Source organism: Enhydra lutris, unplaced genomic scaffold (assembly GCF_002288905.1).
Source record: "Enhydra lutris kenyoni isolate GAN:26980312 unplaced genomic scaffold, ASM228890v2 scaffoldscaffold5, whole genome shotgun sequence".
Taxonomy (NCBI): domain Eukaryota; kingdom Metazoa; phylum Chordata; class Mammalia; order Carnivora; family Mustelidae; genus Enhydra; species Enhydra lutris.
The window spans coordinates 49,513,214-49,538,710 of NW_019154089.1; the positions used below are offsets into that span (position 1 = coordinate 49,513,214).

Below are 25,497 nucleotides of genomic sequence, written 5' to 3' on the forward strand. Positions count from 1 at the left end.
GTTTATGTGTCTCTAGGAATGCATCCATTTCTTCCAGATTGTCAAATTTGTTGGCGTAGAGTTGCTCACAGTATGTTCTTATAATTGTCTGTATTTCTTTGGTGTTCGTTGTGATCTCTCCTCTTTCATTCATGATTTTATTTATTTGGGTCCTTTCTCTTTTCTTTTTGATAAGTCTGGCCAGGGGTTTATCGATCTTATTAATTCTTTCAAAGAACCAGCTCCTAGTTTCGTTGATTTGTTCTATTGTTTTTTTGGTTTCTATTTCATTGATTTCTGCTCTGATCTTTATGATTTCTCTTCTCCTGCTGGGTTTAGGCTTTCTTTCTTGTTCTTTCTCTAGCTCTTTTAGGTGTAGGGTTAGGTTATGTACCTGAGACCTTTCTTGTTTCTTGAGAAAGGCTTGTACCGCTACATATTTTCCTCTCAGGACTGCCTTTGTTGTGTCCCACAGATTTTGAACCATTGTGTTTTCATTATCATTTGTTTCCATGAATTTTTTCAATTCTTCTTTAATTTCCTGGTTGACCCATTCATTCTTTAGAAGGATGCTGTTTAGTCTCCATGTATTTGGGTTCTTTCCAAATTTCCTCTTGTGATTGAGTTCTAGCTTCAGAGCGTTGTGGTCTGAAAATATGCAGGGAATGATCCCAATCTTTTGATACCGGTTGAGACCTGATTTAGGACCGAGGATGTGATCTATTCTGGAGAATGTTCCATGTGCACTAGAGAAGAATGTGTATTCTGTTGCTTTGGGATGAAATGTTCTGAATATATCTGTGATGTCCATCTGGTCCAGTGTGTCATTTAAGGCCTTGATTTCCTTGTTGATCTTTTGCTTGGATGATCTGTCCATTTCAGTGAGGGGAGTGTTAAAATCCCCTACTATTATTGTATTATTGTCGATGTGTTTCTTTGATTTTGTTATTAATTGGTTTATATAGTTGGCTGCTCCCACGTTAGGGGCATAGATATTTAAAATTGTTAGATCTTCTTGTTGTACAGTTCCTTTGAGTATGATATAGTGTCCTTCCTCATCTCTTATTATAGTCTTTGGCTTAAAATCTAATTGATCTGATATAAGGATTGCCACTCCTGCTTTCTTCTGATGTCCATTAGCATGGTAAATTCTTTTCCACCCCCTCACTTTAAACCTGGAGGTGTCTTCGGGTTTAAGATGAGTTTCTTGTAGGCAACATATAGATGGGTTTTGTTTTTTTATCCATTCTGATACCCTGTGTCTTTTGATTGGGGCATTTAGCCCATTAACATTCAGGGTAAGTATTGAGAGATATGAATTTAGTGCCATTGTATTGCCTGTAAGGTGACTGTTATTGTATATTGTCTCTGTTTCTTTCTGATCTACTACTTAGGGTCTCTCTTTGCTTAGAGGACCCCTTTCAATATTTCCTGTAGAGCTGGTTTGGTATTTGCAAATTCTTTCAGTTTTTGTTTGTCCTGGAAGCTTTTAATCTCTCCTTCTATTTTCAATGATAGCCTAGCTGGATATAGTATTCTTGGCTGCATGTTTTTCTCGTTTAGTACTCTGAATATATCATGCCAGCTCTTTCTGGCCTGCCAGGTCTCTGTGGATAAGTCTGCCGCCAATCTAATATTTTTACCGTTGTACGTTACAGACTTCTTTTCCCGGGCTGCTTTCAGGATCTTCTCTTTGTCACTAAGACTTGTAAATTTTACTATTAGGTGACGGGGTGTGGACCTATTCTTATTGATTTTGAGGGGGGTTCTCTGAACCTCCTGGATTTTGATGCTTGTTCCCTTTGCCATATTGGGGAAATTCTCTCCAATAATTCTCTCCAATATACCTTCTGCTCCCCTCTCTGTTTCCTCTTCTTCTGGAATCCCAATTATTCTAATGTTGTTTCGTCTTATGGTGTCACTTATCTCTCGAATTCTCCCCTCGTGGTCCAGTAGCTGTTTGTCCCTCTTTTGCTCAGCTTCTTTATTCTCTGTCATTTGGTCTTCTATATCGCTAATTCTTTCTTCTGCCTCATTTATCCTAGCAGTCAGAGCCTCCATTTTTGATTGCACATCATTAATAGCTTTTCTGATTTCAACTTGGTTAGATTTTAGTTCTTTTATTTCTCCAGAAAGGGCTTTTATATCTCCCGAGAGGGTTTCTCTAATATCTTCCATGCCTTTTTCGAGCCCAGCTAGAACCTTGAGAATCGTCATTCTGAACTCTAGATCTGACATATTACCAATGTCTGTATTGATTAGGTCCCTAGCCTTTGGTACTGCCTCTTGTTCTTTTTTTTGTGGTGAATTTTTCTGCCTTGTCATTTTGTCCAGATAAGAGTAGATGAAGGAGCAAGTAAAATACTAAAAGGGTGGCAACAACCCCAGGAAAATATGCTTTAGCCAAATCAGAAGAGATCCCAAATCGTGAGGGGGGAGAAAGGGGATAAAAAGAGGTTCAGAAAGAAGAAAAAAAAAAAAAGAAACAATTAAAAAAAGAAAACCAATAAAGAAAAAATATAAAAAGGAAAAAATATATATATATATATTAAACTAGTTAAAAAACTTTAAAAAAGAAAAGGGTAAAAGTTAAAAAAATTTAGCAGAAGAAGAAAAATAAATTGAAAAAGAAAAAAAATTAAATTAACTGCAAGGCTAAAGAATCATGGGGAGAAAGCCATGAGTTCCGTGCTTTGCTTTCTCCTCCTCTGGAATTCCGCTGCTCTCCTTGGTATTGAAACTACTCCTTGGTAGGTGAACTTGGTCCTGGCTGGGCTTCTTGTTGATCTTCTGGGGGAGGGGCCTGTTGTAGTGATTCTCAAGTGTCTTTGCCCCGGGCGGAGTTGCACCGCCCTTACCAGGGGCCTGGCTGAGTAATCCGCTCGGGTTTGCTTTCGGGAGCTTTTGTTCCCTGAGCGCTTTCCGTAGAGTTCTGGAGGGCGGGAATGAAGATGGCGGCCTCCTGGTCTCCGGCCCGGAGGAGCCAAGAGCCCGGGGTCCCACTCCTCAGTGCGCCCTCGGAGAACAGCGCCGATTTACTCCCATCTCCCTGCTTCCGGCCGCGCTCCAAGCTGACCGAGCCTGCGACCGGTTCAAGGTAACCCCGAGCTTAAAGCTTACTCCTCGGCTCCGTCTCTGTAGCCGGCTTCCCCGTTCTAATACCTGTAAGCTCTGTGACACTCAGACACCCCCGATCCTTCTGTGCCCCTGCGGGACCTGAGGCCACGCTGACCCCGTGTGGGCTTCACCCCGGTTAAGCCTCTGGAGCGATGTCCCTCAGCGGAACAGACTTTTAAAAGTCCCGATTTTGTGCTCCGTTGCTCCGCCGCTTGCCGGGAGCCGGCCCCTCCCCCCGCGGTCTATCTTCCCGTCGCTTTGGATTCACTTCTCCGCCAGTCCTACCTTTCAGAAAGTGGTTGATTTTCTGTTTCTAGAGTTGCTGTTCTTCTTCTCTTCGATCTCCCGTTGGATTTGTAGGTGTTTGCAATCTTTAGATAAGCTATCTAGCTGATCTCCCGCTACCTGAAGTAGTCTCAGCCTGCTACTTCTCCGCCATCTTGACTCCTCCTGGTGAACACTTTTAATATGACACAAGCAGCCTGACTTTCCCCAGACCACTGCACCCTGGAGTAAAAATTGGTCTTATTCCAATTTTATTTTTTTTTTAAGCCCCTAGTTGTTAATTCTGCCAGCTATTGCAGGACTCCAACCCTCACAGACTCATTTGGTACTTGGAAGCCATTTCTCACGAGTGTTCACAAATGGGTCTTGTGGCTATTTTGTGACATCCACCAGTTCCGCCTCTTTAACTCTGGCCTAAGACCCACTTATTCTGCACCCATCTTTTCTTTCTTTCTTTTTTTTTTTTTAAATTAGCAGGGGCCCTACCACTGTCTACCTATTCTTCCTTATGTCCTCCCTCCCGACTATGGTGTGGAAGGAGACATTATGTTATATAGTTTTGTTATCTCCCCAGTGTTTGTTATTCTGATCTAACACTGTCTATTTTTTCTGCAGCAACTCACTGTGAAATGTTTGTCTGTACGTGAATTATTTTCCTGCTCTTTCCTCATCATTAACCACATGCAGAGGCAGAAGTAGTCACAACAGATATGAACAAACTCCTCTGAGACAGAAATTCCTGAGTAAGCAAAAGAAAACCCTCCAGACACAAATTGGAAGCATCTGATTCACTGAGCAGTACCTGCGGGCAGAGCCTGGGCTGAGCTGGAACTTGCTCTGGACAAATTCTGCACCGAGAACTCAGATTCCTCTAGCATAGCATCACTCAGACTCTGACTCTGGGCACCGCATAGTATAAAGTGGCTCCGGATCAGATGCTATAAATTCACAAGTAGAACTGACTTCCCCTGAGTAAGCAAGCATTTTTATCTTCATTATCATCTGGTTTAAATTAACATTTACTTCCAAGCATAACGTAGCAAGCTCTGCCTTGTTATCTATGTTTCGTTCTGGTAAACTTGGGAAAACCAAAAAGATTTCCCTATTACCTTGTTCCTCTTCACTGCATTCCTAAAATTACCTGATCCCAGGTTTGTGTTTCATACTGAAACTCATTAAATCAAAAGGTTATGGCACTGGCATCTCCAACTCACACTCAGAGGAAACATCATAGTTTAACTGAGCATACATGAGGCCAGAACAAAACAGGGAGAGCCACCTTTGCCTCCAGTGGAATAGTTTCCCACAAATGCTATCTGGTCATTCGCTCCTACTGTATCTAAACTTACTCATAGTATGTGTGACTTACGTGAATGGCTGGTACTGACCTGGCCAGGATTCCCTCTCTACTCCTACACTGCTGACAGCCATAGCCTGACAAACACGTGTGTGTGTTAGCACTAAACACATAATACTATGGTAACACAGGAGGTCGTGAGATGAGTAACTTTCATCCAGAAGCTCTCTACACCACAGCAATATTATCCAAAATACCTATATCCAGTTACCCAAAATGAGGGGAAAGAGGGAGAGATAGAAGGAGACTGGGGAAGAAGAGAGTATTACTACTATGAGCTTGATGAAGTCTGATGAAATTACCCTAATTTAAATCCTAAACATCTTCTAATAAAATCTCCATGAGAATGAAGAGTTTATAAGACATATAGTTGATATTTACCTCTCTGTCATGCTTACCAACAAAGAGTATGAGATAAAGCAATAAAAGGCAGAGTGGTCCTCTGAGCTATGAGACACACAAAAAATATAGGAAGATTCTGCCCAAAGACGTTAACTGAACTAATTACTAAACCATGGGACTATTTCTTAATCCAGGACGAACTTCCCAGTATTTTAAACCTAAGAATTCTGATGATGCCTCATAAGATGTTAGTTGTTCCTAACAGTTCACGTAGTTTTCCAGTGTGATGGAAAGCAGCCAATATACCATGGTTATGCTTTTCTTTTTCCTAAAACCTATTTAAAATATCTTATATATAGTGTTATAAGGTAAAATACTGGTTTGAGAATTATACTGAAGTATAATTAAAAGTATCATCAATTTTACTTTGTTTATCCTGTTAACCCAGAGTTTGGCCAATAATAAAATCTTTTTACTCTATTATCTTAGAGTAAAAAAACAAAATACAAACTACAAAAACATGACTCTTGATCCTAATTATCTATTTTAAACAATGGAAACTTTTGATCCATCACCTAAGATAAAAACAGAGAGGGAGACAAGCCGTAAGAGACTCTTAACTACAGGGAACAACTGAGGGTTGCTGGAGCGGAGGTGGTGAGGGACTAAGGAAATTGGGAGATGGGCATTAAGGGGGGCACTTGAGTGTTATATGAGCACTGGGTGTTATATACAACTGACGAATCACTAAATTCTACCCCTAAAATCAGTACACTATATGTAAACTAAATTGAATTTAAATAAAAATTTTTAAAGAAAGACTTACTTTTTGAAAGCCAACTACAGGGGTGCCTAGGTGGCTCAGTCAGTTAAGTGTCTACCTTTGGCTCAGGTCATGATTCCAGGGTTCTGGGATTGAGCCCCCCATGTTGGGCTCCCTGCTCAGTGGGGAGTTTGCTTCTCCCTCTCCCTTTTCCTCTCCCCGCCAGTTTGTGCTCTCTCTTCCTCACTCTCTAATAAATAAATAAAATCTTTTTAAAAATCAAAATAAAAAGCCAACTATAATACCAATATCATATCCCCCAAATTAATAATTCTTTAATATTATCAAGTAGCCAATCATTAAATAAATCAATTCTTATATTTCTCTGAAAAAAATAAAGATATATACAATACCCCTGTTCACTAGATAGTCATTGTTTGTAAATACTTATATTTCAACTAAAGGCACAATCTTAGTTTTATAGAAGAAGACTTTTTTTTTTTTTTTTAATGTTATAGAAGAAGACTTCTAAGTACATTTTATTCAAACTGATCTATATCATGTTGTATTTGTGGGCCTCTAGATCGCATTTTCTCTTTTAACTCTCTTCCCACCTCCTATGTTCATATGTCCAGGTACACATACTTTTGCTTTAATGGAGAACTCAGTCCAGGCACATTATTAGTACACTTAACATAGTATCACAGATATTTTCCTGAAATTTTTTATCAAAGCATTTTCTTCTGAACTGTTCCTGCTTACTTCTAATATTTCTCCTAAACTTATTAAAATTTTTTTCAGAAAAATCTGAGAAATGTTGTTAAAAATAAATTATGTCTTATAAAATAACTTCTATATTAGAACTCTTGAGTATGGATAGTAATTCAACTTGTTGGATGACCTTAGTATTATGAGATTTTTTTGTTTACAGCCACATTCATGAACTTGGACATGGATACCAAGTAATTAAAAAAGAGGGAAAACTGCCTTATTTTAGGAAACCAGTATAATCTTTGTTCCAAAAACCTAATAAACAATACAACAACAAAAAGTCCCCCATTTACTTGTCAATATAAAATTAAAATCCTAAATAAAATACAAGTTTTGTAAATAGAGCAATATATTTTTTTAAAATACAAAGCAATCAGGGCACCTGGATGGCTCATTCAATAGGCATCTGACTCTTGATTTTGGCTCAGGTCATAATCTCAGGGTTGTGAGATCGAGCCACACATGGGGCTCTGGGCTCGGTATGGAACCCACTTGAGATTCTCTCTCTCTCCTTTTCCGCCTATCCCTCCCCACTTCTCTCTCTCTCCACCCCCCCCCCAAAATACAAAATGATCAGGTAGGATTTACTATAAAAAAAACAATAATGGTTTAACATTCTGATATATATTCATGTAATTCTCTGTATGAATGGGTCAGAGAGATAAAAAGCAAGATTACATCAAATATTCAACAAAAGCACTAAATTTCAACATCTATGATAGAAATAGAATGAAATTTCTTTATTTAACAAAGATACATACCAAATCCATCATACTTCAAAAAAAAGAAACCATATTAAAATAAAATGTATTTAACCCAGTACACTATTTTCCTTTAGTTTTTGCTTAGGAATGGGGTGAGGAGTAGAGACCAACGCCAACTCCCAGCTGGTAAGAGAGACAGAGGAAATACCATTAGGCCTAAATATGGTCTGCCTCTGGCTATGTGAGGCCACTTGTCCAGCACAGCCAGAGTGGTTCTAGATCTCAAAAATCAAGTAGGGTTGCCTCAAGGGGTGTTGAGGGGAGGGGACAGGTAAAAGAGGGTAAAGACCACCTGTACTAGCAAAGGACCTCTCATCATCTTCAACACAGTCAGAAACATAGCAGCAGCATCCCTGGGGTGCGCTACTGGAGACTCCAAGAAAGGAATTTGTCCTTCCAGTGGTGGAGAATACTGCAAGTGTTCTCAATGAGGTGAATTCTTGTGTACTCCCTTTACATAAAAGGGGCTTCTATCCTGTGAATCCATCTGTAAATCCATCACTGTAACCTTTGTGACAACCACTCACAAAGTGTCTGACTCAGTGGTTTCACATCCTGGCTCAACCACTTAGAATCATGTGTCCCTAGGAAAATCATAACCAGTTTGTTCATTTGAAACCTGTAATAACACTACTTTCTCCTCTGTGAGGAAAACGTTAGACAAAGTGCTTAGCATGTATAAATTGTATTGCATGATGCTGGCACAGTGAGTGTTAGCTATTATTAGCTATTACCATAATGTTATCTTGCTAGAGAATTTTTTTCTTTTTTTATAATTTCTAAAGTTTTAATCCCAGTATAGTTAAAATACAGTGTTATGTTAATTTCAGGTGTAACACAGTGATTCAACAATTCCATACATCTCCTGGCGCTCACCATGACGGATGCACTCCTTAATCCCAATCATCTATTCCACCCTTCCCCCCACCCACCTCCCCTCTGGTGATCATCACTAAAAGTCTGTTTCTGGGTTTCTCTCTCTCTGTTTTTTTTCCTTTGCTCATTTGTTTTGTTTCTTAAAATCCACATGAGTGAAATCACATGGTATTTGTCTTCTTCACTTAGCATTATTCTGTCTAGCTCCATTCATGTCACTGCAAATGGCAAAATCTCATTCTTTTTATGGCTGAGTAATATTCCACTGTATGTATATACCACCTCTTCTTTATCCATTCATCTATCAACGGACACCTGGACTGCTTCCATAATTTGGCTATTATAAATACAATGTTGCTATAAACATAGGGGTACATGTACTCCTTTGAATTAGTGTTTTTGTGTTTTGGGGATAAATACTCAGTAATACAATTACTGGATTGGACAGTTCTATTTTTAACTTTTTGAGGAAACTCCTACTAGTGTTTTGCACAGTGGCTGCACCAGTTTGCATTCCTATCAACAGTGCAGAAGGGTTCCTTTTCCTCCATATCTGCCCCAACACTTGTTTCTTGTGTTGTTGATTTTAGTCATTATGACAGGTGTAAAAGGGTATTTCAGTGTAATTTTTCTTTTTTTTTTAAGATTTTACTTATTTATTCAGAGAAAGAGAGTGTGTGTGTGCACATGTGAGCAGGGGGGCAGGGGCAGAGGGAGAGAGAGAATCTTGAGCCAACTCCACTCTAAGCACAGAGCCCAACTGGCAGAGCTGCATTTCATGACCTGAGCCAAAACTAAGAGTTGGATGTTCAACCAACTGAGCCACCCAGGTGCCCCAGAGTGTGGTTTTGATTTGCATTTCTCTGATGATAAGTGATGTTGAGTATCTTTTTATGTGTCTGCTGGCCATCTGGATGTCTGTTCATGTCTTCTGCCTATTTTTTAACTGGATTATTCATTTTTTAGGTGTTAAGTTGTATAAGTTCTTTATATATTTTAGATACTAACCTTTTATTGGATAATTCATTTGCAAATATCTTCTCCCATTCAGTAGGCTGCCTTTAGTTTTGTTGATTGTTTCCAAAGCTGTGCAGAAGCTTTGTATTTTCATGTAGTTCCAATAGTTTGTTTTTGCTTTTATATCCCTTGCCTCAGGAGACACACCTAGAAAAATGTTGCTAGGGCCAATGCCAAAGACATTTCTGCCTGTGCTCTCTTCTGGGATTTTTACGGTTTTGGGTCTCACATTTAAGTCTTCAACCCACTTTGAATTTATTTTTGTGTATGGTGTAAGAAAGTGGTCCAGTTTCATTCTTTTGCAGGTAGCTGTCCAATTTTCCCAACGCCATTTGTTAAAGAGACTGTCTTTTTCCCATTAGATATTCCTTCCTGCTTTGTCAAAGATCAACTGACCATATAATCATGGGTTTATTCCTGGGTTTTCTACTCTGTTCCATTGATCTTTGTGTCTATTTTTATGCCAGTGCCATATTGTTTTGAGGACTATAACTTTATAAATTAAAGTCAGAATTGTAATGCCTCCAGCTTTGATTTTCTTTTTCAAGACTGCTTTTTGGCTCATGGGGTCTTTCTGTGGTTCTATATAAATTTTAGAGTTATTTGTTACAGTTCTGTGAAAAATGCTGTTAGTATTTTGATAGAGATTGCATTAAATGTATAGACTGTTCCAGGTAGTCTCAACATTTTATTAATATTTGTTTTTCCAACCCATGAGCATGGAATGTTTTTCCATTTGTTTGTGTCATCTTCAGTTTCTTTCAATGATGTTTTATAGTTTTAAAGAATATAAGGCAGGGCACCTGCCTGGCTCAGTTGGTAGAGCATGTAACTCTTGATCACAGGCTTGTGAGTTCAAGTCCTACACTGGGTAAAGAGATTACTTAAAAATAAAATCGTTAAGAAAAAGAAAGACTATGGGGCTTTCACCTTTTTGGTTAACTTTATTCCTAGGTATTTTATTATTTTTTGGTGTAATTGCAAATAGGCTGCTTTCTTAATTTCTCGTTCTGTTGCTACATTATTAATGTATAGAAATGCGACAGATTTCTACACATTGATTTTGTATCCTGTGACCTTACTAAATTCATTTATCAGTTCTGGCGGATTCTTTTTGGTGGAGTCTTTAGGGTTTTCTATACACAGTATTATGTCATCTGCAAACAGTGAAAGCTTTACTTCTTCTTTACCTTTTATTTCTTCTTGTTTGTTTGACTGCTATGGCTAGGACTTCCAGTACTATGTTGAATAAAAGTGATGAGAGTGGACATCCTTGTCTTATTCCTGACTTTACAGGGAAAGTTCTCAGTTTCTCCCCATTGATTATGATATTCATTCATGGCCTTTATTATGCCAAGGTCATTGGAAAATTTTAATACCCTGTAAAGTGAGCATTCCTATAGTTCTGATTTTCAATAATATTACAGGGCAGACTTAGGAATCTTTATTGGCTGGCCTTATAATTACATTAAAATCTTAACCCTTTATACCATAGACTACAATACCTTATATGTTCTAGTTCCTGCCTTCCTCTCCAAATTCACTTCCTGACAGCCCTACCTTTTCTATCAACCTACCAAATGTCAACAAAACCAGACTTTGTGCCTCTCCAATATGCTCTAATACATTTCCTTCTTAAGGTATTGAATTATGCTTCCATTTTGGCCTGGAAGGCTCTCTCTGCTAGGACTACCTCCTGTGCATGGTGTAATTCTCAACTAAAAGGTCACCTCCTCAGAGGCTTTCTCTGACTACATACAATAGACACTTCTACTATCTCTCTCTCTACCCTTTTGCTTTACTTTATTTTATTCTCAACACTTATTACTACATAAAACTGTATTAATTTATTAGTGCTTCTGTACATTGTCTGTCTCCAAGCACTCCCCTCCATGAAATGTAAGCATCATGAAGGCAGAGACTTAGATCATATCCAAGAGTATCCAGCACACAGTGAGCACACTGTATTTGTTGATCAAACTATGTGTCTGGGCTGATGTCCCACAGCTTAGCCCATTACTAATTACTACTACCGTCAAAGTCAAAGGCCAAGAGAAAGTCACTCTAACTACAAACCATTTGAATTTATTAATGGTAGATTTTTAAAAAAGGTGGTAAATTGGGGTGCCTGGGTGGCTCAGTCAGTTGAGCATCCAACTCTTCATTTCACCTCAGGTCATAATCTCTGGGTGGTGAAATCAGTGAGATCAAGCCCTGAATCAGGCTCCATACTCAATACAGAGTCTGTCTGAGAGTCTCTCCCTCCCACTCCCACTTCCCTCTACCCCTCCCCCTCTGTAGGCACACACACTATCTCTCTAAAATAAATAAATCTATAAACATACCAACAAACAAAAAAATAAATAAATAAAAGGTGGTAAAGAATATGTATAATTGGGGTCAATGATTAAAGCCCACTGATCTTCATACAGAGGTATGGACAAAAAAAAGAAACCAATTTGTATAGTATAAAAAGAAACAAGCACGTTTTCAAAAGTACAATATACTAGTATATCAGTGACTGGGCAGGGAACTAATGATTTGTTCTTTCAAAGAATGGGATAAACTACATTTTATACCCAATAAAATGATGTCATGCATTAGAACTTTATCCAAACTATTGTTTAAGGGATTCACAAAGTTAAACAAGTTTCTTTAAACCCTATACAAACTATTTAAATGTTTACTGTGGATCACTAGCCTGGGAATATAACATTCAAAGTTTCTCAAACCTAACTGACTATGGAATGCCTTTCTTTAAACTACAAATTTACATATCCTGGAAATCGATTTAGGATAAGCTTCTATAGAGATCATAAAGTTATTGTATTAGCAACTCTGAGAGCCTACCACTTAGCTTGATCCTTAGTAGTTTGAAGAACAAAAATTGTTTGTTTGTTTTTTTCCAATTGCTTTCTTCAGCCTAAGTTTTTAACCACAATAGCCTGGCTCCTCTATTCTTTAATACTTGTTTTCTTCCAACACTTCTATCAATTTATTTTCTTATTTTACTACACTGTATAAAAGTCTCTAAACCCTCACTGCATAAAGGGTCTAAATAGTTGTGGGGATCTTTGTCTTTTTTTTCTTCTCTTTTTATTTAAATGCAAATAGCTCCAGTACTCCCATATATAATACAATATTTACTTTCAATTTTGGTAATTAGGGGATGCCTGGGTGGCTCAGTCAATTAAGTGTCTGCCTTTGGCTCAGGTCATGATCCCAGGGTCCTGGGATCCAGTCAACAACAGGCTCCTTGCTCAGTGGGGAGCCTGCTGCTCCCTCTGCCTGCCACTCCCCCTGCTTGTACTCTCTCTGAGAAATAAATTTTAAAAAGTTTAAAAAGATAAAAATAAAACTTTGGTAATTAATCTTTAACAGGTTTTGCTAATTTCTTCTTATTCCTATTTTACTTAGAATTTCTACTGGGAAAGACTACTAAATTTTATCAAATGTCAATATTATCATATAACATATCATGTGATTTGTAACTTTTCCCTTATCTAATAATGAGTTTCATTGAAAACTTCTGGATGGCAAAATTTGCTAACTGTAAAATATCCTTGCATTCCTAGAATAAACCTTACTCGGTCATGGGATACTATTGATTTAGATTACCTGGTAAGTTTAATTCCTGAAGAAATCAGATACTTGATTTGCTGAAGTAAGTAATGTCACTTTAAACATACATAATTTAAGTTTTGGAAAGAAAATAAGACAAAGATTAAAAAGAAATTAGAACTGTATAATTCTATTTACCAGAAATTCTAATCAAATTGTATTATCCTGTTCTAGTCATATTCTGTATAGATTCCTAAATTTTAGTTCCCTTTGGATCAAATTAATTTTTAAATTGTGGTATGGAAGTGAAATTATGTCTTTTGTCTGTTATCCTAAAGATCAACTCCAGAAAACATATATACTATCTAAGAATGTGAACAGGAATTTTGAAGGTAAATATGGCAAATTATAAATATCAGAAAGTAAAAAGATGAGACAAAACAACCTAAAACAACAATCTTTTTAATCTAAAATACAGTTTCACCTAAATAACACAATCTATATTTTTTAATTTATAAGGTTTCCCATTTTAATTTATAATACTATAAATAGTGCATTCTTATAACTATTCTGTATACTAAAAATTAATCATACAATATAACAATATAGGAAAAAGCTGCTCAAATAGTCCCTGTAATATTCTTGAGTCCTAGGCCAATAGATACAATGCAAAAAGAATCTCAATAATCATTTAAACAATTTTTTTCAGTTATTATTCCTAAAAACCAATCACTTAAACAATAAACCTATATTAGGTATTATACCCAGAAAGATATCAATCTTTACTATAAAAAGTAACGAATTATTAGTCACAACTTCAAAGTCATTTGAGTCCATTTAATACCATCAGTCTGATCCACTGAGCTCCCGAATAAACTGTACTAGAATTTATACCAACTCTCTTTTTCATAGTTTCCATATTTATTTAAACAAACCTTATACTATCAGGTAAAAGCAAAGTAATGTTAAGAACAAGAATATGTAAATATCAGGATTCCAATACTCTATCTCCTATTTCAGTGGCAAGTTTGTTACAATACAAATGTAGAAAATATTGAAAGATACGAATGTATTAGATGAATTATCAACTGTACTCACGCATCATTTGAGCAAGTCATAAATTCTCCCTTTATTTTGGGATGCCATGAACCAGTATGAAGCATTGCTGTATGACCCTTAAAAAATAAAAATATAGAAAAAAAGATACTTTAAAAAGATTCTTAAAAATAAATAAAATGACCAGAAACTGATATATCATACTTAAAAGTAACTGTTTACTCCTCCCAAGAGCACACTATTTTAATTACAAATGTAGTATACTCTCCCAATTTTATTTCAAAATATGCTTTCTTTATTTCACTTTGTTTAATTCACTGTATAAGTTTCCTGCCCAGAAATTAACATGGCACTTATATAAAACAGGTGCTTAATAAGGAAGGAAATTGATGCCTCTCTTTAGGAAACAAATGGAAAAACCATAGTAAGAGACAGAGAGGCCCTTCTTTAAAGACTTTTCTCAATGGAAAATAAGAATACAAAGTATTTACAAATAATTAAGGCAAAAGCAAGAGGTTGAGGGGAAAAATCCATACTTCTTAAAAATGTGTCAACAATCTTGATTCTACATCTAAGTATGTGAGAAAAGGAGAAATACCTTTAAAATGATTCAAGAAGATTAGCCCTACTAATTATAGAGCATAATATAAAAATACTGTAATTAAAACAATGTAATGTTGGTATACAAACTGACATACACACCAAATCAACCAAAGAGTACATATCAAACATGAATATACACACACACTTCCCTTCCAGGTGCAAAGTCGGCTGGAGTGATCTCATACAGTATGTTCAGATGAGGCAGGAAAGAGCCTAATACATAATAATGGCAAAATCTCTTATTCTGTAAGGGTCCAAAATAATAGATGAAGACCATCTATAGTCTGAATTGCCCACAAAACCTCAAACAGGATCTGGCCAACTCCTGACAATCTGTTTATGCTGACAGGGTACAAACACGGACCAGAGATGTGCAGTAGGGAAGCATGAACCAAAGTAATGGGACTAGATGAGCGGTTTGAGATTCCATTTTCTTTCCTAAGCTTAAAATTGCATACTTAACTATCAACTTGCCACTTGCATTTGCATAGGCATTTCCTACATAGTAGTAGGCCAACAGGGAAATCTTGATTCTTCATGTCCACTTCATTCGCAATTGATTTCTTCCATAGTTGTTCAAACTACAAACTTGGAGATCATCCTTAAATACTCCAACAACCATAAATCCAAAACCCTCTCTCCACCTAAATTCAATTCCCTCACTAGTCTTGTCAGTTCAACCCAAAATACATCTTAAATCTAACCACTTTTCTGCTTATTCACCTCACCATCCTTACAGGAGCCAACATTACCTCTTGCCTCTATTCAGTTATTATACACTGTAACAGGCCTGCCATTTGTCTCTCTACTTTTATTCTTGCCTCATGTGCTCCACCTAGCAATCAATACAGTCTTTTAAAAATATCCTTGGGTGGCACAGTCGGTCAAGTATCCAACTCTGGGTTTCGGCTCAGATCATGATCTTGGGGTCGTGAGATCAAGCCCCACATTGCACTCCACACTCAGCAGAGTCTGCTTAGGATTCTCTCTCCCTCTCCACCTGCCCCTGCACATACAGGGCTCACACTCTAACAACTAAATAAATCCTTAAATATATATATATATATATATATACACACACACACACACACACACACACACACACACACACACACATATTTATACACACACACACAGAAGTATACACACACACACACACACGCACATATATATACAAAGTGTATATATGCATATATATATATACACTTCTAAAAATGCCAGTGCTTATTGTCCTTCACTGGCTCCCCAGCCTCTTCACACAGCCCACAACAGCTCATACGTTGTGGCTCTTGCTTTCTTTACAACTACATTTATTTTATGTTTCCTCTTCCCCAATAGGCACTAATCTGCTGGGCTTCCTTCATCTCCTCTACAACATCCAGCTCTTTCCCCTCATCAAGGCCTCTCACATGCTTTTTCATTTGTGGGAAAGCTCTTTTTTCCACTTTTACATGACTGACTGGCTTCTCATTCCTTCAATCTCAGTTTATATAGTACTTATTCAAATAATACGACCTGGTCTATATCTAAGTATATATGGCTCATTCTGTTGTTCTCCACTCAAGTATTTGTCCATTCCCTTAACTACAGTCACAATTTTAAATTCTATACTTATTAACTTATTAGACTTCTGAAACTATTGATGTTCTGCATATTCAAAAACAAACGAATAAGGCTGAGAGGAACCTAAAATTCAACATAAGCAGAAACAAATGAATCCTACTGTATTTCTTTTTTTAAAGATTTTATTTATTTGACAGACAGAGATCAAGTAGGCAGAGAGGCATGCAGAGAGAGGAGGAAGCAAGCTCAATGCTGAGCAGAGAGCCCAATGCGGGGCCCGATCCCAGGACCCTGGGATCACGACCTGAGCCGAAGGCAGAGGCTTTAACCCACTGAGCCACCCAGGTGCCCCAAATCTTACTGTATTTCAAATGAACAACAAATGCACTGAAAGAGTAAACAGAAGATAATAACCCAAGTAACTATACACTCTGTACTGGATTAAATGGTGGCCCCCCACCAAGGATCTACTTGTGTCCTCCTCACTAGAAGCAGTGAATGTGACCTGAAGTCACATTCTTAAGTCTCACTTAAGAATGAGAAGATAGGGACGCCTGGGTGGCTCAGTTGGTTAAGCCGCTGCCTTTGGCTCAGGTCATGATCCCAGCGTCCTGGGATCGAGTCCCACATCGGGCTCCTTGCTCACTGGGAGCCTGCTTCTCCATCTGCCTCTGCCTGCCACTCTGTCTGCCTGTGCTCACTCTGACAAATAAATAAAATCTTAAAAAAAAAAAAAAAAGAGTGAGAAGACATAGCGAAATAAGTCAATCGGAGAAAGACAACTATCATATGATCTCCCTGATATGAGGAAGTGGAGATGCAACGTGGGGGGTTTGGGGGGTAGGAAAAGAATAAATGAAACAAGATGAGATCGGGAGGGAGACAAACCGTAAGAGACTCTTACTGTCACAAAACAAGCTGAGGGTGACCGGGGGGTAGAGGGGTAGGGAGAGGGTGGTGGGGTTATGGACATTGGGGAGGGTATGTGATATGCTGAGTGCTGTGAAGTGTGTAAACCTGGCAATTCACAGACCTGTACCCCTGGGGCTAATAATACATTATATGTTTATAAAAAAACTAAAAATATTTTTTAAAAAATAGAAAGTTTGAAAAAAAAAAAAAGAGTGAGAAGACACAAAGAAGAGAAAGCTCTGTGAAGAGAGGCAGAGAGAAAAGAGCCTGGATTATGCAGCCACAAGCCAAGGAATGCCTGGAGGCACCAGAAGCTAGGACAGGCAAGGAAGAATTCCCCTAGAGCCACTGGAGGGAGCATGGCTGTGCTAATATCTTGATTCCAATACTTCCGCCCTCCAAAACTGGGCAAGAATTTGTTGTTTTAAGCTACTAAGTGTGTGGTAATTTATTAATGGTAGTCTTAGAAAACTAGTATAAAAAGAACAAAAGCACTAGAAAACTAGTATATAAAGACCAAAAGAGGGGCTCCTGGGCAGCTCAGTGGGTTAAGCCTCTGCTTTCGGCTCAGGTCATGATCTCAGGTCCTGGGATCAAGCCCTGCATGGGCTCTCTGATCAGCAGGGATCCTGCTTCCCCATCTTTCTGCCTGCCTCTCTGCTTCCTTGTGATTTTTCTCTGTCAAATAAGGAAATAAAATACTAAAAAAAAAAAAAAAAAAAGACCAAAAGAACTGGGGGCACCTGGGTGGCTCAATTAAGCGACTGCCTTTGGCTCAGGTCATGATCCCAGGCTCCTGGGATGGAGCCAAGCATCGGGCTCCCTGCTCAGCGGGAAGCCTGCTTCTCCATCTACTACTCCCCCTGCTTGTGTTCCCTCTCTCTCTGTGTCTCTCTCCCAAAAGAACTATAAATAAATACTGAATTCTAGTTAATACATTTGTTTCTCTTTTGCAGTGGTATGCATTAAGAATTCTGAAACTGTTTCATTACAATGAAGAATTAAGCAAATGAAAAAATACTTCTGAGGAAATGGAAGCCAAATTTCTCCACTGGAAAAGGGAATAACAAAAGTGAAAAGAAGAAAAACTAGGATGAACCCTACGGAATTTGACTGAAATCAGGGATATCAATATGGACCCACAATTTCTAATAGGTAAATATAAATATAGGTGTACATGGGTGTAAGTTATTCTCAAGCTCTGTATACAGAGAAGCAAGGACACCCCAGCGACCCCAGCACAGAGATCCTGGATTCTATATTACATTCTCCACTAAAAGGAAATAGGGCTCCTTGAAGAAATGTTTGATTCTTGTTCATACAAGATGAACATGGAACATCTGCTTGTGCCAAAAAATAAGAAAGTGCAAAAATGACAAGTATATGTTAAAGAACAAAGGGCAGGTTGAGGGGCTTCTTCTGGGATAATTAGGGCATCAAAATAAACAATGAAAGTAATGGATTAGAAATGGCTGACTCAACCAGGAACTCCTGGGTGTATATGAATAAATAAATAAGAGAAAGCTCCTCCTTGAAATAGAATAATAAATATAAAATGAATGATGGAGTTAGAAAAATCACCATGTTGTAATCATCACAGTAATAACTGATTCACACAAGAATCATCAATGGATGCTAAAACTATTGGAGAAAAGCTTGATAATGAACAGAGAGGGTCCTTCCCTACTCTCAAAATCTCCCTGCAAATTACTTAATAAGTACAAAGAGAAAAATAGCAGGGAAGAGATCTGGTATTACACTACCTTAAACAAGTGATCAAACTAACGTTACCAATACTGGGATGCACTGGTATCATGCATTCCTGATATGAGGATGTAGGAATACAAGAGCGTTTCTGCGACAGACTTTCTAAAAATGCACACCCAAACCCTAATGATGAGGAAAAACAGGCAAAATCAAATCCTGCATCTATTGCTACATATTTACAGCTTCTACATATTTATAAAGTAAATGGCTTATAGTCTTCATATATATCAAAGATTCTTTTTTTTTTCTTTTTAAAGGCAGAGGAACTGGGGTGCCTGGGTGGCTCAGTGGGTTAAAGCCTCTGCTTTCAGCTGAGGTCATGATCTCAGGGTCCTGGGATCAAGACCCATATCAGGCTCCCAGCTCAGCGGAGAGCCTGCCCTCTCCCTCTCCCTCTGCCCCCCACCTACTCTCGTGCTTGCTCTCTCACTCTCCCCTCTTTAAATAAATATTTTTTTTTAAAAAAGTATGACTACTAAACTAGTGGGAATATAATTATAAAGGAGATTGTGGGGGTGCCTGGGTAGTTCAGTTGGTTAAGCAGCCCTTCAGCTCAGGTCATGATTCCAGGGTCCTGGGTTCAAGCCCCACATCAGGCTCCCTGCTCAGCAGAGAGCCTGCTTCTCTCTCTCTCCCTCTGCCTGTAGCTCTGCTTTCTTGTGCTCTCTCTCCCTCTCTCTCTCTGTCAAATAAATAAATAAAATATTTTTAAAAAACTGTTTATAAAGGAGATTATTGAGACAAATGTGGACTATGGATTAGATAATAGTATTTTATCAAGGTTAAATTCATGGTTATATAAAAAATATATAATGTTATTAGGAAAACAACACTGAAGAATTTTAGGAGTAAAGGAGAAAGATGGCTGCAACTTATTTCAAAGGTTGGGGAATAGTAAAACATACACACATAATTCATATATATGTGCATATACATATGTGAGTGAGTAGGGGGATATATAAGTAGGGGGAACAGAGTTTGTATTAGTTCCTGAAGGAAGCCAAGAGAAGACAAAGCAATCGGGCAAAATGTTAGCAACTGATGAATCCAGAAAAAGGGCATAAGGAAGTTCTATATGGTATTCTTGTAACTTTTCTGTAAAGTTGAAATTATATCAAAATTAACCTTAAAAAAATATTCTGGCTGCTCTGTGAAGAAAACCCTGTTGCAAAGTCAAGACAGGAATTAAGAAGACAGTGATGTGGTCTATGGGAACACTGACAGTGGCTTGGACTAGGGCACAGAAGTTAAGGGTTCAGAGGTAAGAAGCTATGGGATGCATTTTAAAGAGACAGACATCAGGTTTCCCTAATAAACTGGATCTGGGCAACCACAGAGGAAAGCAAAGTTTGTGAACTAAGCAACTGTGTTGTGTAAATGGTGACTATACAAATACCATGTCATTTTCTCTGCCCATGGAGAAACTGAACTCTCTTTTGTATTTAGGAAATTCCCCCGCATAATGACTCTTGGGGTAAAAGACAGAGACTACCTCTCACAGAAGAGGGAAAGTCAGGTGCTAATTTTGCCAGCCTCCCTTACAGATTTGACACAGGAAGGCAATCCAGATCCAGCCATTACATCCCCTGGAGTTGTAACTCATGGACAATGGAATGCTAACTTGCCATGTTAGTCCATTTAGGCCACTATAACAAAAATACCATAAACTGAGTGGCTTATAAGCCATAAACATTTTTGCCTCACACTTCTGGAAGCTGGGAAGTTGAAGATCAAGGTGCCAGCAGATTTAGTGTCTCAACTTCCTAGTTCACAGAGGCTGTCTTTTTGACGTAACCTCACATGGTGAAGGGGTAAGAAAGCTTTCTTGGGCCCTTTGCACAGGGCACTAATCCCATTCATGAGAGCTCCACATTAATGACCTAATCACCTCCTAGAGGCCCCACCTCCTATTACCATCACCTTGGGGGTTATGATTTCAGAATATGAATTCTGGAGAATATTCAGACCATAGCAGTCTCCTTAAGGGTAACAGTACCACACCTCCTGCAAGACAAAACTCCCTGCTCTTAAGAGGTCGTGGTACTCTCTGATATCCAATTTTTGGCAATGACCACCACAGTTTTATCAGAAAACTAAGTTTACAGCATGGTCTGGGGCATTTTTCCTACATTTCACATCAAGTGTGATTCACTGGACTTCCGTATTCTTATTATGCATAAGTCAAGTAGAGTCAGTTTTGCTGCACAAAGCCAAGAACAGGTACTGAAATCCTAGCTCATAATTTTGATCCGAGAACTGGAGTGAATTAAAATATATTTTACAGGAGATTCCAATTTCACTCATGATGGAATACACACATTCTACCCCATCTCTCCATTTAATTACAACAAAAAAATTCTGAACAAAATAAAGAAGGTAAGGGGTGTCTGGGTGGCTCAGTCACTTAAGTGTCTGACTCTTGATCTCAACTCAAGTCTTGATCTCAGGGTTTTGAGTTCAAGTCCCACACTAGACTTCACACTGGGCGTGGAGCCTACATTTAATGAGAAAGGAGGGGAAGGGAGGGAAGGGCGAAACTACCAGAAGACAATGAATAGTGAATAAAAGCAAGCAAAAAGGATATAGAACCCAGGTCTTAAAGAGCAGTTGGGGGATGGTTTCTGACTTCTATATTTCTTGACTTAGGCTCTGAACACAACAAACAACTGAGAGCAAGAGCGGACAGAAAGTTCCAAAAATTTTCTCTCTCCAAGGCACAGGGTGGCAGATGGGTGGTGAAGGGCCTGTGGGATGAAGTTCTTGTGATCTGATCTACCCTATGCCAGCCATGCACAAGCAACAAAGCTGCAAGTCTCTCCTCAGTGCTGGCACTGGAAATGGAAGTCCTTACAAGTCAAAGAGCTATCGATCTCCTGCTCTTCCTACCAGGCAAATGCAGGCTCTGGAGTGGCACTTCTCGTCTTCCCAACCAGCAGCAGTGGTCCTGTGAGGCCATAAAGCAGGTGAGTGCCAGCAACAAACAGCAGTTGTCTTCTCAGTAACAGAAGTGGCCCTGCAGGGAGGATACTTGCTGGCTCTCCTGACCCCATGCCAGGAAGGAACCAGCAACAAAGAGGCATGGTGCCTATTCCCCTGAACCACAAGCAACATTAACAGCTCTGTGTGTCAGAGCACTTATGGCACTCTGTGTTTTTAATTTGGCCATAATTAAACAAAGCAGATCACCAAACAACATACACAGAATAGAACCTTCCTGATACTCTATGCTTTACATCTGTGGGTAGAGAAATTTTTAATTTTCCACCCCACTCCAGCTTTGCCTAGAGGCATAAGCTACATTTATGAGAACTGCTACATTGCATAAAAAGGTTTTCTAGCAAGAATATCAGAACAGAAAGCCCCTGCAAGAGAGTAAAGGGAAAATCATAGGGTAAAGGGGTAAGAAAGCTAGAGAAAAAATACCCTTTATATCTGTATACCTGCACTCACTCCTGAGGTGCGCTATGTGAAATCTACCAGAATCAACCAGAGAAAAGCAATGAGAACTGAAGATGGTGTGGCCCACCAGCCAGGGTCCACACAGGTCCCTGGGTAACACATACATGGGTCAAATCAGAATAGCATACAAAAGCTTTGGAAATGAATACTGCAAGGAAAAACAGCTCATAGGAAGTAGATCAGGACTTACAGTCTAAAACTAATCAGGTTGACTCTCAGCTAAAAAAGAAACGACACACTCAGACAAACAAAACAAAACAAAACAAAAACCCAGCATTCTCCAGAAGTTTTGGATAGGACTAAGAATATCTTAACACAATATTCAAAATGTCAAAGACACAATCCAAAAATAATCATACAAAGAAACGGGAAAAATTAACCAGCTCCCAAGAAATAAGATAAAAGATGCCAACCACAAAATGATCTAAATGTTCTAATAATCAGAAAAAGACTTAAAATCAGTGTTTATGACCATGATACATAAATGGAAAGCTAACACTTTTGAAACAAATGCAAAATAGAAGTGCTCAGCAAAGAAAAACAAACTATTAAAAAAGGGATATCTGGTTATATTGAAAAATATAATAATGGAAATAAAAAATTCACTGGAAGGGCCCAATAGTAGAATGGATATGTCAGAGGAAAGAGTCAATGAACCTGAAGGCAGATCAACAGAAATAATTCAGTCTAAATAGGAAAAAATGAGAAGAATCACAGAGAGCTACGAGACAATTATAAAAAAAAAAAAAGTTAGTACTCATGTTATATAAGATTTAGGAGAAGAGAGACAGGTGCAGACAAATATTTGAAGAAATAACAGCTAAAAATTTCCCAAACATGGTGAAGGAGGTAAATTTACAGATCCAAGAACCTCAGAGACTGCCAAACATGGTGAACTAACTAAAACAAAAATAATAAAAAGTCTTTAAAGCCTATACCTAGACACATATTAAGCCATTAAAAGCCAAAGATTAAAAAAAATCGTAAAAGCAAATATAAAAAAAGACACATTACATAATGATAACAAATACTTGAATTACTACAGAGTATTCATCAAAAATAAAGCCAGAAGATGGTAGACCAACATTTTTTAAGTGTTGAAAGAAAAATACTGCTATGTTAAATGTACAGAAAATGTACTTTAGGAATGAAGGTAAAATAAATACACTATAAGATGAAAGAAAACTGAGAACTTGTCACCAACAGACTTGTTTTCAAAGAAATGTTACAGAAATTGAAAAGAAATGATCATATATTTCATAGGGAAATTCAAATAGCCAAGAAAATTCAAAAATTCCTTTATTTAAAGAATACTTATAATAAAGCTGGACACCTATCTCACATCATACACAAAAATTAACTCCAAATGGAATCCAGATCTGAATGTAAGGGCTAAAACTATAAAACTTAGAAGAAAACATAAGCACAATTCATGAGCGTAGGTTAGTCAATGGCACTAAAGGCACAAAACAAGGAAAAATTAAATTGAGCTTCACCAAAATTTAAAACTTCTGTGCTTCAAAGGAAACCATCAAGAACATGAAAAGACAACCCAAAGAATGGGAGAAATATGTGCAAATCATATATCTCATAAAGGACTAATAATCCAGAATATACAAACTGTTAGAACTCAATGATAAAAAACCAAATAACTCAATTTTAAAACATGCAAGGCTCTGAATAGATATTTCTCTAAAAAAACATTTACAAATGGCTAATATATATACCAACATAATTAAGCATCAAAGAAACATAAATTAAAATCACAGAGACACCACTCCACACCCTCTGAAATGGTTATCATTAAAAACAAACAACAAAAACAACAAAATGAGAAACTCACAAGTGTTAACAAGCATATATAAAAACTGGAACCCTCATACACTATTGGTGGGTATGTAAAATGTTACAGACACTTTGGAAAAGCATCTATAAGTCCCTCAAAACGTTAATACAGAGTTACCATAGGACCCAGAAATCCCACTCCTAAGTAAACATCTAAGAGAAATGACAATATATCTCCACACAAAAACTTGTACATGAATGTTCATAGTAGCATTATTCATAATAGTAAAAAAAAGCGTGAGCAGCACAAATTCCCATCAATTGAAGAAGAGATAAATGTGTTATATCTATATAACAGAATATTATTTTTGCAATGAAGAGAAATTAAATATTGATACATGCCACAACATGAATTTTAAAAACATTCTGCTAAGTGAAAGGTTCACATATTATATGATTCCATTTACATGAAATATCCAGAATAAGCAAATCTATAGAGATGGAAATAGATTAGTAGTTACATAGGGCTTTGTGGAGTGGTAGAGTTGAGGATGATGGCTAAGGGACAGGGAGTATTTTGTTTTTAACAGACTACTTTTTAGGACAGTTTGAGGTTCACAGCAATATTGAGAGGAAGATACAGAGATTTACCATATATCCCTTGTACCCAACATGCATAGCTTCTCCCTATTATCAATAACCCCCACTGCAGTAGTACATTTGTTAATATTGATAAACCTACACTGACAAATCATTATCATCCAAACTCCACAACTTACATTAGGATTTTCTCTTGATATTGTACATTTTATGGTTATGAACAATTTATAATGACATGTATCCATCAATACAATATCATACAGACAAGTCTCATTGTCTTAAAAATCCTCTGTGCTCTGCCTAATCATCACTCCCTGGCCCCTTCCCTCCTGGCTAACTCCAGTAGTTTCTTTTGGGGAGGATAAAAAATGTTCTAAAAGTGACTGTGATGATGGCTGCACACTCCATGAATATGCTAAAAACTACTGAATATACTAAGAGCCACTGAACATACACATTAAATGGGTGAATTTTATGGTATATATATTCTATCTCAAAATTAAAAATTAAAAAAGAAAATCTAAAATAAGTTCTCCAAGTGAAAGGGAAAGGGTAACAAAGAGAAACCTGGAATACAAGCAATGAAGGGACAACAAAAGAAAAGGTAAATATCTGGAATAAATAGAACAATATTTTTCACCTTTAACTTGTTGAAAGCAAAAATTATCATCATTGCCTGATGGGATTTTTTTAAAGATCTTATTTATTTATTTGACAGAGAGAGAGAGAGAGAGAGAGAGAGAGAGAGAGGGAATACAGGCAAGGGGAGTGGAAGAGGAAGAAGCAGGCCTCCCCCCGGAACAGGGAGCCCAAAACAGGTATTTATCCCAGGTCCCTGGGATCATGACCTGAGCGGAAGGCAGACACTTAACAACCAAGCCACCCAGGTGCCCTTGCCTGATGGGATTTTCAATGCATGT

The 25,497-nt window shown here is 37.8% G+C and overlaps 1 protein-coding gene across 3 annotated transcripts in view; it reads right to left on the minus strand.

Moving 5' to 3' along the window:
* LOC111141227 (WD repeat domain 70) overlaps window positions 1-25,497 on the minus strand; it is a 346,638-nt gene that overhangs the window by 212,991 nt on the left and 108,150 nt on the right. For all 3 annotated transcript variants that reach the window (XM_022493646.1, XM_022493644.1, XM_022493645.1), the window contains one exon: window positions 13,931-14,007. In XM_022493646.1, the coding sequence (XP_022349354.1) occupies window positions 13,931-14,007 (77 nt within the window). The remainder of the gene's footprint in view (window positions 1-13,930; window positions 14,008-25,497) is intronic.